This window comes from Ahaetulla prasina, chromosome 16 (assembly GCF_028640845.1).
Source record: "Ahaetulla prasina isolate Xishuangbanna chromosome 16, ASM2864084v1, whole genome shotgun sequence".
Classification (NCBI taxonomy): Eukaryota; Metazoa; Chordata; class Lepidosauria; order Squamata; family Colubridae; genus Ahaetulla; species Ahaetulla prasina.
In genome coordinates, this window is record NC_080554.1 from 1,672,958 (window position 1) to 1,690,331 (window position 17,374).

Sequence of the window (17,374 nt, forward strand, 5' to 3'; positions counted from 1 at the left end):
GTGAGAAGCCAAATATTTGAATTGCTTTATTAACGTAGGCTCCAAGGCACCCCAAAAGTCAGCAGGTATCCACTTCACCTCTCCTTCCTTCTGTCCTTCCTTCCCTCCCTCCCTCTTCTTCCTTCCTTCCTTCCTTCCCTCCCTCTTTTCTTCTTTCCCCTTCACTTCTCCTTCCCTGCCTCTTCTTCCTTCCTTCCTTCCTTCCTCCTTCCCTCCCTCCCTCCCTCCCCTTTTCCATCCCTCCCTTTGCAGATATTTAACCTGGGGATGTAGGAGGAGAATAGATACTATATTCTCTCCCAGCTCAGCCAGCAAGAAAGCCAAGAGAGAGGATAGGGAGAAAAGCTCTGAAAGAGGATGGATCAGGGCCTGAGTCTGTGTCCCTGCCTCCTGAGACTGGCCCACGGGGGTGGGATTCCTCTTGGTGCCTCTCCCGTGGGCCTGGAAGGCCGGCTCTTGTAACGCCTGGCACATCTTTTTCTTTGCTGGATCCCCTGGAAAAGGGAGGAGAGTCACTTTCCTCCTCTCCTCCTCCCCCTCTTTAAACACTCCTCTCCCCCCTCATCACACACACACCGGCTTTGTGCTGATTTGTCTCATAAATCGGGGGCACTCGGGCAAAAGGGAGCCAGCCAGGCAGCCAGGCAGTCCTGGGCAGGAACCCCTCTCGCTTGTCTCCCTGCTTAATTTCCGCCTGAATCACAGGCCGTTAAGGTTCCCAAAATAAATCACGGATGAAAATTAGATTTTGTGTGTCATAAATGGGCAGCGTGATTCCTTTCCCCCCCCCTTTCTCTTCTCCTCTTCTCATCTCCTTCCTCTCCTCCGCCCCTGGCTTCAATTTGCAGAGCAGAGAGAGGAAAATTCCCTGTCTTGGGTCAGTGCAATAGGAATTGATCGGCTGTCGAGAAGGAGAAGGAGAAACCCGGCCGGCTAATTGCAAAAGTGCAGCTTCCCCCTACTCCCCTCTGGAGGACTCACAGCTTAAATCTCCATTGGGAGGAAGAGTAGCCCGCCTGCCCTTTTCTCCAACAGCAGCAAAGGCCGGAGGGCTCTGAAGGGCAAAGCAAAGGGGCTGGAAATCTGAAAGGGAGAGAAGATGTAGTCCTTCCTTCCCCATTTTTCTTCCTCAATTTTCCCTTCCCTCCCTCCCTTCCTTCCTTCCTTCCGTCCGTCTCTCTTTTTTCTTTCTCGTTTTCTGTTCTTCCTTCCTTTCCTTCTTTGCGATATTCTTGCCCTCCTTTCTCTTTCTCCCTCCCTTCCTAATCTCTCTTTCCTTCCTTTCCCTCCTTTTTTCCCTGATCCATCCTCCCTTCTTCACTAATTGTTTCTTTCCTTCCTTTCATCCACCTTTTCTCCCTCCCTTCTTTCTTTCATCCATCCATCCATCCCTTCTCCCTTTCTTTCTTTCTTTCTTTCTTTCTTTCTTTCTTTCTTTCTTTCTTTCTTTTTTTCTTTCTTTCTTTCCTTCCTTCCTTTCATCCATCTCTTCTCCCTCCCTCCTTTCTTCCTTTCATCCATCCATCCATCCATCCCTTTCCCTTTCTTTCTTCCTTCCTTCCTTCCTTTCCTTCCTTCCTTCCTTCCTTCCATCTCTTCTCCCTCCCTCCCTCCCTCCTTTCTTTCTTTCATCCATCCATTCATCCCTTTTCCCTTTCTTCCTTCCTTCCTTCCTTCCTTCCTTCCTTCCTTCCTTCCTTCCTTCCTTCCTTCCTTTCTTTCTTTCTTTCTTTCTTTCTTTCTTTCTTTCTTTTCTTTCTTTCCTTCATTCCTTTCATCTCTTCTCCCTCCCTTCTTTCTTTCATCCATCCATCCATCCCTTCTCCCTCCCTTCCTCTCATTTATTGAATGACTAAGACCAACATCCTTCAGCTGGTTGATCAATCTTTTGAAACAGCCCTGCAGTGCCATCTTAGTGGGCATCTCACTGAAATCTAAATCCTATTTTGATTCAGTTTAGCTTCAGCTGGGGAGGGATAAGACAGTTTTCTCCAGTTCCTGGTTCTGCAGATGCCTCCTTGGCTATAATCATCATTCTGTATTAATTGCAGGTAATTAAGACTCTTACATGCAACTCCACAGAGCCGGCCGCTCTTTGTAGCAATTGTTCAAAGCTGCTGGATTACAATTCCTAAAAACACCCAGTTGGCCTAAGGCTGTGATGGCGAATGTATGGCACACACGTGCCACAGATGGCGCACATAGCCATATCAGTGGGCACACGAGCTCAGTTACGGTGTGCATGTGGCCGCCAGCCGCCTAATTTTTGGGCCTTCTGAAGTAGGGAAGCAGGCTGTTTCCTGCCTCCGGAGGGCCTCGGGGGTGGGGTGGGGAAGGCCCGTTTTTCTCTCTCACCTGGCTCCAGAGCCGGAGGCCGAAAACGGCCCATTTGCCAACTTTTGGTCCTACCGGAAGTTGGGAAACGGGCCATTTCTGGCATCTGGCGGACCTCCGGAGGGGTGGGGAAGGCTGTTTTCGCCCTCCCCAGACTCCAAGAAAGGCTCTGGAGCCAGATGAGAGAGAAAAACAGGCCTACTGGTCCATTGCCTGCCAGGAGCGGGGGGGAGCATAGAATTATGGGTGTGGGCACGCACGTGTGTGACCCCCCCCCCTTTCCCAGCACACGATGGCAAAAAGGTTAGCCATCACTGGCCTAAGGCATACAGGTAGCCCTCGACTTATAACCATTTGTTTAGTGACCGCAGCTACAACGGCACTGAAACGGATGACTTATGACTGTTTATCACACTTACGACCGTTGCAGCTACATCATGTTCACGTGATCAGAATTCAGATGCTTGGCAACTGGCATGTACTTACGACGGTTGCAGTGTCCCTGGTGTGTGTGTGTGTGTGACGTGATCCCCTTTTGTGACCTTCTGCCAAGCCGAGTCAACGGGGAAGCCGAGTCAATTCGCTTAACGACGGTGGCCAAAGAGCCGTCCAGCGGGGCGCAACTCGTCGAGCAACTTTCTTGCTTAACCACGGAAATGTTGCTCTCTGTTGTGGCCGCAAGTCGAGGACTACCTCTGCGGGTTTACGACCGTCCGAGCGACGGTCTTCAAACTAGGGAAAAGTTAGTACGTCCCTTTCTGAGAATTTGAGCAAAGGAAGCTCAAGCCCAAGGAAATCCTTCCAGTTTGGCCAACCTTCCTTTGCTTCGAGGCAATAAGACTGGACTTTTCCTTTGCTTTTTCTGGCGGCTTCTTGACCTTGATGGCTGAGAGATGCCGGCTGCCTCCCGTCACCTGGCCGAGTCCTGGAGACTCCGCCACTTTCGCCCTTGAAACTACCCAGGTGTGGATTTCTCGGGAGGAAGGAAATCGGTAAAACGTGAGCCCCGAGGTCTGTTCTTCCAGCTCTCTGAAACCTGGGAGAGAAACCAAGATTTATTTATAGATGCACATCAAAGCCTTGAATTTCAAGTTGAGAGGCGAGGTAAACCGAGGCAGCTAAGACCGTCATCCCTGGGTGCAGAGGCAGAAAAGTTTTACCCACCCCAATGTCCCTTGGCCTTGTCTTTCTTCAGTGCCCATCTGTTACCGTGTTTCCCCCAAAAATAAGACAGGGTCCTACATTAATTTCTGCTCCAAAAGACGCGTTAGGGTCTTATTTTCTGGTTAGGTCTTATTTTGGGGGAAATACGGTACTAAATGCATCCATCTGGCTGACAATCTTAACTGGGGCTTATTTTGGGGGTAGGGCTTCTATTACGAGCATCCTGAAAAATCACGCTAGGCCTTATTTTCCGGTTGGGTCTTATTTTCGGGGAAACAGGGTAACAGTGTAGCTAATCCTTGTCTGCCTCTTAATTTCCTTTATTTGCGCATTTTTTCCAGCAGCTGCCATCAACTTAGCAAAATTGAAGCTCTTCAGACACTATTATGTCATGGTAAGGAGTTATTTGGAGGGGGGGGTAGGAAGTGGAGGGGAGGGGGTCCCCTTTTTTGAAAAAAGAATTCCTCTTTAAATGGAAAACCATCGTTTTCTCCCAGAATTCCCCAGCCGGCGTTCCTCAGCCCCTTGCCTGCTGCTGGGAAGACAAAACCCCTCGTCCTAATCCAGCTCTCTACTAGTGTATCCCCAAAATGGTGTGTGACCCTTTGCAGGTTGCCCTTCCAGGGGCTGCAGAAGATTCATGCTTTAATGCTTACAGTGATCCCCATATTTGCTTATTGCCCCTCCCCAAAAGGAAGCAGCTTCAGAATTGGGGTCCCCGATAGACTGAGACAGTGTTTCGTTACCTTGATAACCTTCAGATGGGTGAACTATTCTATTCCAATTCTTATTCTTATTCTTATTCTTATTCTTATTCTTATTCTTATTCTTATTCTATTCTATTCTATTCTATTCTATTCTATCCCTTATTCTTTTCCATTCCATTCCATTCCTTATTCTATTCTATTCCAGTCCAGTCCAGTCCAGTCTAGTCTATTCCATTCCACTCCACTCCATTCTCCATTCCATTCCATTCCATTCTTAATCCTAATCCTGATCCTGTCCATTGTCCGACCCGACCCGACCCTACCTTACTCCACTCCACTCCTATTTCGACTCAACTCTGTTCTTATTCCTATTCAATTCGGCTCGACTCTATTCTTTGTTGAAGTCCACCTACCTGAAAGTTGGTAAAGTTGAGGAGCACCAGGTTGAAGGATGACCTTCCCCAAAGCGGTCCTCCTGCAGAAGTTCACGTGTACGTGTGTGTGTGTGACATCTTCCCTTCCGTTTGGCACGGCAAGGAGAAGCGTCCTTTCACTATCTCAGAAGGAATGGCTGGTCTGTGGAATCTGGGACCCATCCTTCTGGGAACAGGCGAGGAATGATGGAAGAAGGGCCCATGGCCTTACTTCTCAACAGCTGGGATTTGAGATGGACCCACCTTTGGGACAGGATAATTCTTAGGTTATCGACTCAGATTCTCTGGTGGGAACCAGACCCTGTCCTGTCATGTATCACTGTCTGAGAACAGATCTCCTGTTCTGGAAGTAACTAACCTGTTCCTTCCCTCCAGATCGTCTGTTATATTTACTTCACCCGCATCATCGCCATCCTCATCAAGATCGCTGTTCCATTCCAGTGGAAGTGGCTTTACCAGGTAGGAGCCCCTTCCCCCAGACCCTTTTCCTCGAAGGAGGGCACTATTTATGTGTGTATAGTCAAGGCCACGATTTTCCCAGTTGCAATGGTGGCTGTGAATGTTGGACCATAAGGAAGGCTGAGCGCCAAAGAATTGAGGCCTTTGAACTCTGGTGCTGGAGAAGACTCCTGCGAGTCCCTTGGACTGCAAGGCCATCCAACCGGTCAGTCCTAGAGGAGATCAACCCTGACTGCTCTTTAGAAGGTCAGATCCTGAAGATTGTCTGTGGAAGACAATTTTTCTTTTGAAACTGGTCTATGGTGCCAGAAAAAGGTGAGGTTTGTTACGTACTGCTGCAAATTGGCCTCTTCTGCAAACTCCTTTGAGCTCCGAGGGTTTGTCTTCAAGCCTTCAAGGACGCTGGATGGTTTCCGGCAAAAGTCCCTGAAATTGTAGAAGTTGAACGATGAAGGCACGTTTCGTTGAACGCTTGCTGACTCGCAACAGAGACAATCTCATTTTGATCGAGAAACGGAGGGAAGGTCAGAGAAAGAGGAAGGCTCGCTCGATTGCCCAGGAAGACGGGTTTTTTTCCAGCCTGCAAAAAAAAAATTTGGGGGGAAAAACCATCAAGAGCGCCGAGGCTCATTAAATAGACTTAGTTCTGCTTCTGCTGATTGATCCCAGTTTAGAATTTGTGAGCTGTTTCTGTGAGCCTTCTCAATTTTTTCTTTTATTCGAAAGGTTTAAAATAAAAAAATCTGAAAGGAAAAATAAAACTAGACAAAAACATTTTCCACCCAGCCTTTGCAGTGTATTGTTGCTTGTCGAAAGGTCCCAAAAGGAGATTCCTGACCTTGGGAACAACCGCAATGGTCATAAGTATGAACCAGTTGCCAAGCCTCTGGATTTCGATCACCGGTTCATCAAAGGTCGCAACTGAGAAAAACGGTCGCAAGCTAACTCTTTTCAGGACTGTCGTAACTTTGAACGGTCCCTATAAATAAGTTGAGGACTACCTCCTATTGACCGCAGAATTTCTCCCGGCTCAATCGTTTCCTTCTCTTTCTGTTGTTTGCAGCTGCTGCACGAAATGGCGACTTTGGTCTTCTTTGTCCTCACGGGCTATAAGTTCAGGCCGGCCTCCGACAACCCTTACCTGCAGCTTTCTCAGGAAGACGACAGTTTAGACATGGAATCTGTGTAAGTCAGAGCCCTTTGGGATAGTCCTCCCTATCCTTGGGCGGTTGGAGCAAGGCGCCTGCGCCTGGGAGGTCTTACCTGGGCAGGTAGGGGTCATCAATCCGTACCGTGCCTGAAAAAGCTGGTTGATCGACAGAATTACAGAATTGGGGGAGGCTTTGGAGGTCTTCTAGTACAGTTCCCTGTAGTAGAAGCGAACTGGCTGAATTCCACCTCTGCTTGTTAGTGAACATAACGCTTTGCACGAGAGGCAGGTAGATTTAATCCGTCAAATGAGATAGGATAGAATAGAATAGAATAGAATAGAATAGAATAGAATAGAATAGAATAGAATAGAATAGAATAGAATTTTTTATTGGCCAAGTGTGATTGGACACACAAGGAATTTGTCTTGGTGCATAAGCTCTCAGTGTACATAAAAGAAAAGATACCTTCATCAAGAATCCTAGAAGAGAGGAGAGGAGAGGAGAGAAGGAAGGAAGGAGGAAAGGAAGGAAGGAAGGAAAGAGAAAGGAAGGAAGGAAGGAAGGAAGGAAGGAAGGAAGGAAGGAAGGAAGGAAGGAAGGAAGGAAGGAAGGAAGGAAGGAAGGAAGAAGAGGTGGAGGAAGGAAAAGAATACAGAACAGGGAAGGGAAAGGAAGGGAAGGGAATATGGAATGGAATGGAATGGAATGGAATGGAATAGAATAGAATAGAATAGAATAGAATAGAATTTTTTTATTGGCCAAGTGTGATTGGACACACAAGGAATTTGTCTTGGTGCATAAGCTCTCAGTGTACATAAAAGAAAAGATACGTTCATCAAGGTATAACATTTACAACACAATTGATGGTCAACATATCAATATAAATCATAAGGATTGCCAGCAACAAAGTTACAGTCATACAGTCATAAATGGAAGGAGATGGGTGATGGGAGTGGACAGCTCTTTGGTTCGACTTCCCAGTCTTCCCGCCCTTACACAAGCTCTCCAAGACCATGTGGCTGAGCCAACCGGTTGATTAAATCATTTTTAAAATATAGGTAAACTGGGTGCTGTGAACTCGGGCTTAATTTGCCTATTGGGAGAATAAAACCCTCCAGCTCTTAAAAGGAAGGTGGAAATTCAAGGATTTCTGTGTTGGACTCACCCTTCCCTAGCCGATCGTTCCTTTCCTCCAGAAACCAGGGGGGTGGGGGGGGGGAGTGATATTTAAAAGCAACCACACCAAAAGCATTATCATTGGGAGCTTATAATGCAGTTGTCGGGGGTGGGGGGTATTTACATTTCCTGTCCATTTGAAAGATCTCAGTGGCATATTTTTCCCCCTTTGAATACAGGTACCGCCTTAAAACAGCGCAGGCTGTGGGGTTTTTTTTAAATGTTTTGGCAGGCAGACAAATGACTGATTATTTATATCAGAGTTGCAAATGAGGGTCGAGGCAGCACAGTCTCCTGTTTAGGGCAGGAAGCCAAACGAAATGGCCAACCCCGAGAAATATCTCTGTAAGACTTTTCTTGGAGATGTTCAAGAGAATCCAGAGAAGAGCTACGAAGATGAAAAAAGGATATTTGAGGCTGAATATTACGAAGAACAGTTGAGGGAAGTAGGCATGTCTAAGAAAGAGGGAGACTAGGGGTGTCACTGGCATTGCTGGGATTATTTTATTTATATTATTTTATTCAGAGCGGTGGTAACCCACCCTTGAATGCTTTATAGCCAAGGAGACGTGAATTGTGGCAGTACGGCTGAAATGCTGAGGAAGAAAGTTTTGAATACCCTGGCCCAGTTCTGGTCGCCACGATGTAAAAACAAAAGATGCTGAGACTCTAGAAAGAGTGCAGAGAAGAGCAACAAAGAGGATTAGGGGGTGATTGGAGGCTAAAACATAGGAAGAATGATTGCAGGAACTAGGTAGGTCTAGTTTAATGGAAAGAAGAACTAGGGGAGACAGGATAGCCGTCTTCCAATATCTCAGGGGCTGCCCCAAAGAAGAGGGAGTCAAGCTATTCTCCAAAGCACCAGAAGGCAGGACAAGAAGTAATGGGTGGAAACTCATCAAGGAGAGAAACAAGTTAGAACTAAGGAGAAATTTCCTGACAGTTAGAACAATTAACCAGTGGAAGAAGTTGTCTCCAGAAGTTGTGAATGCTCCAACACTGGAAGTTTTTAAGAGGAGACTGGATAACCACTTGTCTGAAGAGGTGTAGGGTTTCCTGCCTAAGCAGAGGGTTGGACTAGAAGACCTCCAAGGTCCCTTCCAACTCTGTTATTCTATTCTATTCTATTCTATTCTATTCTATTCTATTCTATTCTATTCTATTCTATTCTATTCTATTCTATTCTATCCCATCCCATCCCATCCCATCCCATCCCATCCCATATTCTCTATTCTATTCTATTCTATTCTATTCTCTACTCCATTCCATTCCATTCCATTCTCTATTCTATTCTATTCTATTCTATTCTATTCTATTCTATTCTATTCTATTCTATTCTATTCTATTCTATTCCACTTCCTCTTCTTCTTCTATTTCTATTCTATTTTCCTTCTCCTTCATCAGACAGAACCCCTTCCTCCCTCTTCTCTTCTCTCCCCTCATGCAGCCACAGCTCACACCTCTGCTGAGATTTCTGTGCAGTCTGCTTTGGTCTTGCCAAGCCCCCCCCCTCGCCCCCCCCCCGTTCCCCTCCCTCCTGCAAATAACGCCCCCTCTGCTCCTTTGACCAGCCCCTACTGAGCTCAGAGTAGGACAGAAATATCCCCCCTTGTCCCTGAATAAAATAAAACAAAACATATATTTATTTATTTATTGCCCTTCCTTCCCAGGGTGACCACATCGGGTGTCATGGAGGGGATGAAGAAAGTCAAGAAAACGGCCAACGGCTCAGCCGAGCCCCACGGCGAGAGAGAAAGCGCCGCGTGATGGACTTGGCCTCCTCCTCCTCCTCCTCCTCCTCCTCTCCTTTCCTCCTCAACACACACTTCTCCTCTCTCCTTCTTCTCCCTCCCTCCCTTCCTCCTCCTCCTCCTTCCCCCCTCCCCCACTAAGGACAAGGAAGCACTTTTTGCAGAGAGAACTGTAATTTATTGATCTTTTCCTTCCCTCCCTCGGTGGCACAGAAGCAAAGAGACAACCTTCCCAGTGTAAAAAGAAATACACGCGCGCACACACACACCCCCTACACACACGTCGGGCTTGGGCGGTGGTGGGTGGCGAGAAGGATAAAAATACATCCAGGAAAAGAGAATTCGAAAGGCGGTTTTGTTCCTCTGTCTTAAGGATTAAGGATTTCTTCTGGTGCCTAAGAGGAAGGGGTTAAAGGACGGAGGATGATGGTGGCGGCTTTCTTTTATATTTTTTTTTTAGGAAACGTTTTTTTACTCCCCCTCCCTCCCTCCCTCTCTCTCCCTCTCCCTTTCTTTCCTTCCCCCTCTCCCACCCTCCCTCACCCTCTCCTTCCGTCCTCCTCTCTTCCTCTCCCTTTCTTTCTTTCCTTCTTTCTTCCTCTCCCTCGCTCACCCTCTCCTTCCCTCCCTCCTTCTCCACCTCCCTGTCTCCCTCTCTTTGCCTCTCCCTCCCTCCCTCCTCTCTCCCTCTCCATCCCCTCCCTCCCTCTCCCTTTCTTTCTCCCTCCATCACCCCCTCCTTCCCCCCCTCCCTCTCTGTGTCCCTATCTCCCTCTCTCTCCCTCCCACTACCACCTCCTCTCTCCTCTCTCCATCTCCATCCTCTCCCTTTCTATCCTTCTCCCTCTCCATCCCTCTTTTTTCCTCTCTCCCTCCCTCTCCCTTTCTTTCCTTCTTCCTCTCCTTCCCTCCCTCCCTTTCCCTCCCTCCCTCCCTCTCCATGTCCCTGTCTCCCTCTCTCGCCCTCCCCCTCTTTCTCTCTCCTCTCTCCATCCTTTCCCTTTCTTTCCTTCTTCCTCTCCTTCCCCCTGTCCCTCTCTGTCCCTTCCTTCCTTCCTTCCTTCCTTCCTTCTTTCTTTCTTTCTTTCTTTCTTTCTTTCTTTCTTTCTTTCTTTCTTTCTTTCTTTCTTTCTTTCTTTCTTTCTTTCTCTCTCCATCTCCGTCCTCTCTCTCCCTCTCCCTTTCTTTCCTTCTTCCTCTCCTTCCCTCCCTCTCCCTCTCCATGTCCCTGTCTCCCTCTTTCTCTCTCTCCTCTCCATCTCCATTCTCCCTCTTCTCCCCGCCCCACCCCACAATATCTCTGGCGGTTATTCGGAACGCGAGCTCCGTTGGACTTCCGGACGGGGAAGCGGCGGCTTTGAAACACAATTGGAGAGGTGTGCATAGGAGTGTATCAATCCGCGCTTCTTTCCAGAATGTAAAAAAATAGGGTGAACTGCTTGGGAGGTGAACGGAAAGCTTTTGTGGGTGTTCTTTGGTGGTTGGCATGGATGCCCCTTGCTGCGTTTAATCATTTCCCCCTTGGGTTTTTTTTTTTCCTTTTCCTTTTCCTTTTCCCTTCCCTTCTTTCAGCTTTCATTGGAGCGGAGGGCGAGGGAGGCATTCCGGTTCTCGTCCCGCCGAATCGGAAGCTGTTTTTCTATTTTTGAAATGATCGCTTCCGTCAGTTTCCGTAGTCTGGGTGGAACACTTTCACTCCGGTGGTGGGAATGTATGCAATGGCGCGAGAGTTTAAATAGTAAATTATTGTTATTTTTCCTTCCATTTCTTTTTGTTACAAAACAGAGAAGGGTTTGTAATCCGTGGGAAGAAAATGGCATCATAAAACTCTTTAAAACAAGCCTGCATAATTTACCAATCTTGGAAATTCCGCTCTTTATGCTCCGTAAAACTGTTGTATATTTTGGACGCTCAGTTCCCAGCACATATTCCTGGGAAAAATTCCTGGGTGGAAGGGCCCTTGCCACTGGCTTCGGTTTACAAAATTAGGTTCTACTCTTCCTGTAGCATGGCTAGTCAACACAACAACTGAAGCAATTACAACCCGGTCAACTGGTCACCCCAGATTCGTGAGTGACCTGACATCTTAGGAAAAGTTGATTTTTTTAAAAAAACAAAACCTCCCCGTTCCTATTTCCTCCTGCCCTCCCCGACAGCACTGTATAATTCGATAAAAGGCCTGTGTTTGCCTATCATGCTGAGCCACCAATCATGGTTTAAAAGCCATCCTGGTTAAGCCCAAGCCGACTGCCTTGGCTGCCTTGGTTTGCTGTGTGAACCGGGCTGTCACCGTTAGCCATACTTCGGGGCAGCTTTGCTGGCTGGGGTATTCTGGAAGTTGAAGTCCTCCAGGCTTAAAGTTGCCAAGATTGGAGACCCCTGCTTTGGGGTGAATCTTAACCACTGTGGGCTTGCTCACTTGAAATAAACTCATTGCTTAAGATAAGCTGACTAGGCGTTTGGGAAGGGCCCTGGTTGCGTCTTCTGTTAAATTAAGCAGAGCTGCTCAAGATTGCAAAAATCTGAAGGTGTTGTGTTGTGTTCTCCTTTTGCGGTAAGGGGCGCTTCAGTTGATGGCTCCGGCAGCCCACAGCTAGAGATTTTGGATGGCTGGTTCCCCCAAACCTAGATACTGCAAGTGCAACCGTTTGGAGGTCTCAGAAGATTCGGAGAAGCTACCCCAAGTTTAGAGAGCCGTTTTTCTCTCTAGAGGAGATGAGTGCTTTTAACAGCTCTTGGCAAGAGAGTAGACCCGAGTTTGTAATCTTTGCATCTTTTCTGATCCCAGCTACCCTGTGAATCTACTGCTGACTCTCTATCTATCCCAGAGATCTAGGGTCCAGCCTTAGAGAAGGATATTGCTAACCCTTCTTGTTAAGCTTTATTGTTTTAACCCATTACGCTCTATTGCCAATCCCTTCTCTGTGTTAAATTTTCTTGTTAAGCTCTATGGCTAACTTTTCTTAAGCTCTATAGCTAAGCCTTCTCCTTAAACTCTGCAGCTAATCCTCTTTTGTTAAGCACTATAGCTAACTTTCCTTGTTAAATCGTGTGGCTAAGTTTACTTCTTAAGCTGTATAACTTAATTTTTCTCCTTGTTCAGATCTGTGACTAACCCTTCTTGTTAAGCTCTATAGCTAAGCCTCCTCCTTGTTAAACTCTATGACTAAGTCTTCGAAGCTTTATAGCTGAGCTTTTCCCTTGTTAAACTCTCTAGCTAACGCTTCTTGTTAAACTCTGTAGCTAAATTTTCTTTTTAAGCTCTATAGCTAAGCCTTCTTGTTAAACTCTATGGCTAACTTTTCTTGTTTACATTCTATAGCTAACCATTCTCCTCAAACTCTGCAGCTAATCCTCTTTTGTTAAGCACTAAAACTAACTTTCCTTGTTAAATCATGTGGCTAAGTTTACTTCTTAAGCTCTGTAGCTAATTTTTCTCCTTGTTCAGCTCTATGACTAACCCTTCTTGTTAAGCTCTACAGCTAAACCTCCTCCTAGTTAAAACTCTATGACTAAGTCTTCGAAGCTCTATAGCTGAGCTTTTCTTTTGTTAAACTCTCTGGCTAACTCTTCTTGTTAAACTCTAAAGCTAAATTTTCTTGCTTAAGCTCTATGGCTAGCCCTTCTTATTTATCTCCACTGCTGATCCTTCTCCTAGTTTCTTCTCCTTTCTCTCTTGGGCTGTGGCTGAAACCGGCATTTGGTAATGTAGTCTGGGGACCGATCGGACGCCTCAAACGATTGCGACAGTCGGGTGCGAGCGCGAGAATCAGCCTTCTCCTTTGTGTAACTGTAAATCTGCAAGATGCCCTCCCCTGGCTGAGTGGCTCACCTAGCCCATCCCGAGAAGTGTTATAGGCAGTGAATATACCATCAGGCGTAAAAGCTAAAGGAAATCCCCACGCCTTGGTCCGATTTTGAACTGGATCTTGGTGCCATTGCCCACAAGGGGTGAATTTCCCTTCCACTAGCCAAGCCCCAGATTCGGCTTCCTTCTGCACTGGGTGCACCCAAGTAGGTTTCAGACACCCTGTTAACCCTCTATTAGTGCAAAAAATTTTTGTGGGGGGGAGAAGGGTGGGGAGAAAATGTCTTTGCAGGCCGAGTAGTCCCCAAACGGTTTGCTTGGAGAATATCAAACTCCCTGCTTAGGAGTTTTGAATAAATGTGAATAAATGCGCACCCGTCCTTCCAGCGGGACTCTGGGAACCCCCTGAACGGTAACGGCTCTCCAGCTGTTGCCCCTTATATCCTCTGCCCCCATCCCCACCCCCTGAAAAAGTTGCCACGATACCTGCCTGCTCCCTCTCGGCCCTTCTATTCCCCCAATATCACCAACCTTCCAGGGGACAATGTGCCTGCAATAGAGGTTTGGTGCACTGCAGCATTTTCACGATGCAACCTGGTTAAGGGAATGGAAAACGCTGCTCGCTCTATCTCTCCCACCCACCCCTTTTTTTTTTTGCTTTCCCCTAAGCAGGTCAAAACTGAGATGATGGAAGCCGGGAAGAGGGAGGGGAGAGCGTTATTCTCCATTGAGCGTGCAATGCCTTAAACTAAGTCAGCAACTTTCCTGTCCCCTGCCAAGAACAGCCAGAGGGCTGTGTGTAATGGCTGTTGCTATTTTTCTTTTTTCTTCTTTTTCTTCCATTTGGGCATTCATTCGTTTTGGAAACTGGCAAAAAACAGCCTTCACAGGTCCAAAATTCCAGAAACAGGGACTTGTGGGTATTACCTAAAACCCATCGGCCTCTCCTAATCCTTTCCTCGCTGGAACAAGGCAGGTTCCGGGGCTTTTCAAAGTTTTGATTTATTTGGGGGATTGCTTGAGACAGCTGAACAGAGCAATGTTTTATCAACTTTGGTGGTTTTACAATGGATGGATTTCAACTCCCAGAATTCCCCAGCCAGCCATGCTGAAAGATGGGTGGAATTCTGGGAGTTGAAGTCCGCTTGGAGGGATTTGAAGCGATACTCCTTAAAACGGAGATAATTTTTCCTCCCCATTTTTCAAGTTTTCTTCCCACAGCGGGTTTCATATACAGTACCACCTTTGCGATATTTTTATTATTATATTATTATTATTGTTATTATTTCTCCTTCTCCCAGTGGGTTTTTCAAGCATTTTTCTAGTCCATTCCTGAAGATTTGCGTTCTCGCACCTTAAAAGTTTTAATCCAATGAAAACTTTTAAACAGCAAGCGGGATCAGTTCAGTCCTAGGAAAAACTTCTTGGTTTAATCGGGGAATAAAAGTTTATTATTTCTCTTCCTCTTCTCCATTTCACTCCAAGGGAGGGAAGGGTAAAACGCGATACGCTCTTTTAAAACCTCAAAACCTCCCAGTTTCTTTTTAAAGAAAAAAACACACAAAAAAGAAAGTACATTTGGGGCTTTTTTAATGGGGAAATTTCATTTAGGAACTCGGGGTGGGGGGTGGGGGCGGTTTGGTCCTTTTTTAATTTTGTTTTTTTAAAATAAAATAAAATAAAATAAAATAACAGTATTTCTGTGATAGGGGCTGATACCATAATTGAGGGTTTTAATTTCTCTCTATATAATGTGATTTCCCTGCTGTGGATCAGGTGTATAAATTAAAGAATTCATAACGAAGCGTGTCTGATACTTGAATTTCTTCTTTTGCTGGAGGTGGGGAAGTCTGTGGGTCTGGTTTCTCTTTTCTTCCTAGGCCAGGATTGGCGAACCTTTTTGGCACCGGGAGCCAAAATGGGAGGGCGCATGCATGCATGAGAGTCCAGGAAACTGGAAGAGCACCTCCCCGGTGCGCACGCGCGAGAGTGCTGGAAACCGGAAGAGCACCTCCCCGGCGTGCACGCGCAAGAGTGCTGGAAACCGGAAGAGCAGCTCCTTAGCACGCACGCGTGGGAGGGCCAGAAACTGGAAGAGCATTTCCCCGGCGTGCACGCACGAGAGTCCAGGAAACCAGAAGAGCACCTCCCCAGTGTGCATGCACGAGAGTCCAGGAAACTGGAAGAGCACCTCTCCGGCGTGCACACGCAGGAGTGCTGGAAACCGGAAGAGCACTTCCCCGGCGTGCACGTGCGAGAGTGCTGGAAACCGGAAGAGCACCTCCCCGGCGTGCACGGGTGGGAGGGCCGGAAACCGGAAGAACAGTTGTCAGGTGCATGTTTGTATGCCAGGAAGCTAAGCATGTGCTGGTCACCTGGTCTTCCGGTTTCCGGCGCTCTCCATGGGTGAAGACCAGCTGGAACCCGGAAGAGCAAAGGGTGACGGCTGGCGTGCCTGGAGAGATGGCTCTGGGTGCCGCTTCCGGCCCGCGTGCCATAGGTTTGGCCTCACAGTCCTAGGCAGAAATATACCCTTTCTGGTATTTTGGGTTATTCAAAAAAAAGATTGACGAGAGCCAGGCATTTTCAGATGATTGTCGGGCTGCTGACCATCTGGAGCCAAATCTCTGCCCCCTTTTGCCATTTCACGGAGCCCAGAAGACCCACTGGAAGAGTTTTAACGGCCGTCGGGAGTTCTTTTTAAGACGAAAGCGGCTTTAAAAAAGCTCACCTGTTCGTTGATAAAACCTGAGAAAAGATTTTCGAGGCGTTAGGATGTCCCTGGAAGATTGCCTCGCTGCCAATGTGGAGCATGTTTGAAGAGGGCTGCCCTTGCTTTGCTCTGATCTCTCAACCCCATGGATTTTTTGGGTGGCTATTTGAAGCTCTGTCGGTTGGCAAAAAAAAAAAAGCGGGGGGGGGGACCTTTACTCTTTGGGAATAAATGCCTCATTTCTCTCTCGCTGTGCAGTCTCCCAAGCTGCTGCTGCTGCTGTCTGCCGGCTGCCTGCAATTTGTCAGTTCGAATCTCAAGGTTGTCTGAGCCTTCCATCCTTCCGAGGTCGGTAAAATGAGGACCAAGATTGTTGGGGGCAAGAGGCTGACTCTGTAAACTAGGCAAAGCTGGCTGAGGAACTCTGGGAGTTGAAGTCCACAAGTCTCCTGGCTGCTCATACCTCTCCAGCAGGGAAAAATATAAAACAAAAATCCGGTAACTGCTCCCTCCCGAATTCTCTTTGAGATCAAAGAAACAGCAGGGAGTCTGTGAAGAACCCACAACTAAGTTCACACAGCCTTCACCCTATCCCCGTGCTTTTAACAGCGCAAAAAGTCTTCGCTCCCTGGCAGCGTTCCCCAAGCAGGCGCTCCTTCCTGCGATTTGATCGATTTTTATCGATTTGATTTCCCTTTACAAGAAACTCAAAAGGTGGAGAACGAGCCTTAAGTCATACCTGGCGGGAGAGAACCCGCTGGGAAAGCTTTTGACTGGCTTATTAATTGAAAATAAAACCATGGGATGAGCCGTTTCCTGCGGCAGCAATCCAAGAACAGGGCCAGTGTTCCCCCCCTCCCCCGGAAGGCCTTTCGCTTCTCATCCAAGGAGCTTCTTCAGTTCTGACTGGTGGAGAACGGAAAGATTTATAGGAACCCAAGAAGCTTCTTGGATGGGAAGCGAAATGTTAAGTTCTGGAAGTAACGAGGCTGGAGACCAGGGTAGTGACAACAGCTCTTTAATATAGGGTGAACCCAGCAACAGGCTGGGGGAAAAACCTCTCCTTTTATACAGTTCTGCTGGAGGCTTCGTCCAATCAGCAACGTGCTGATTTCCCGCTCAAATATTTAAAGGTACAACTGTTAATACATAACACTCCTCCCCTCCCAGAAAACACTTTGTCTCTATTTACATATTTATTTACATGTTATTTTTCGACGTAGTCACGCAAATAACCTGGGCGTCTCCTAGTTCTTTCTGACCTGCGCGGTTCAGTTCTGGGTGGTGTTTTGAGCTGGTCGGAGGGGCTGTTTTCTCCTCCCAGCTCTTTCTCTGGGCCATCGGGCTCCGGATTATTGGCCGACTCTTTTTCTTGGCCATCCGGCCTTGGATTAATTTTGGAATTTTCCCTGCTGCTTCCCTCGGGGACCTGATGGCGTCGCTGGAACTCTGGGACCTCAGCTAAGTCTTGCGCCTCCCCCGGGTCATTGTCAGCTGTGGATTCAAAGTGGGCTGCCGTGAATTGGGGCCCATTGTCGGACACCAGAGTGTCCGGCAACCCGTGAGTTGCGAATAGGTGGCGCAGGGTTGCGATTACTGCTTCGGCCGTGGTGGACTTCATGAGTATGATCTCCAACCATTTGGAAAATGCGTCCACCACCACTAGGAACGTTTGGC

General features: G+C 47.4%; 2 protein-coding genes across 2 annotated transcripts in view; both read left to right on the forward strand.

The window, feature by feature from the left end:
* GPR107 (G protein-coupled receptor 107) overlaps positions 1-9,669 on the forward strand; it is a 33,129-nt gene extending 23,460 nt beyond the window's left edge. Inside the window, exons 15-18 of the mRNA XM_058159254.1 lie at positions 3,843-3,892; positions 5,015-5,098; positions 6,162-6,283; positions 9,096-9,669. Of these exons, the coding sequence (XP_058015237.1) occupies positions 3,843-3,892; positions 5,015-5,098; positions 6,162-6,283; positions 9,096-9,192 (353 nt within the window). The 3' untranslated portion in view covers positions 9,193-9,669. The remainder of the gene's footprint in view (positions 1-3,842; positions 3,893-5,014; positions 5,099-6,161; positions 6,284-9,095) is intronic.
* On the forward strand, positions 9,600-14,791 carry LOC131186048 (uncharacterized). Its single transcript, XM_058159255.1, has 2 exons — positions 9,600-10,552; positions 10,749-14,791. Exons 1-2 carry the CDS (start codon positions 9,600-9,602, stop codon positions 10,828-10,830), a joined length of 1,035 nt encoding a protein of 344 aa, XP_058015238.1. The 3' UTR covers positions 10,831-14,791.
* Positions 14,792-17,374: the final 2,583 nt, after the last annotated feature.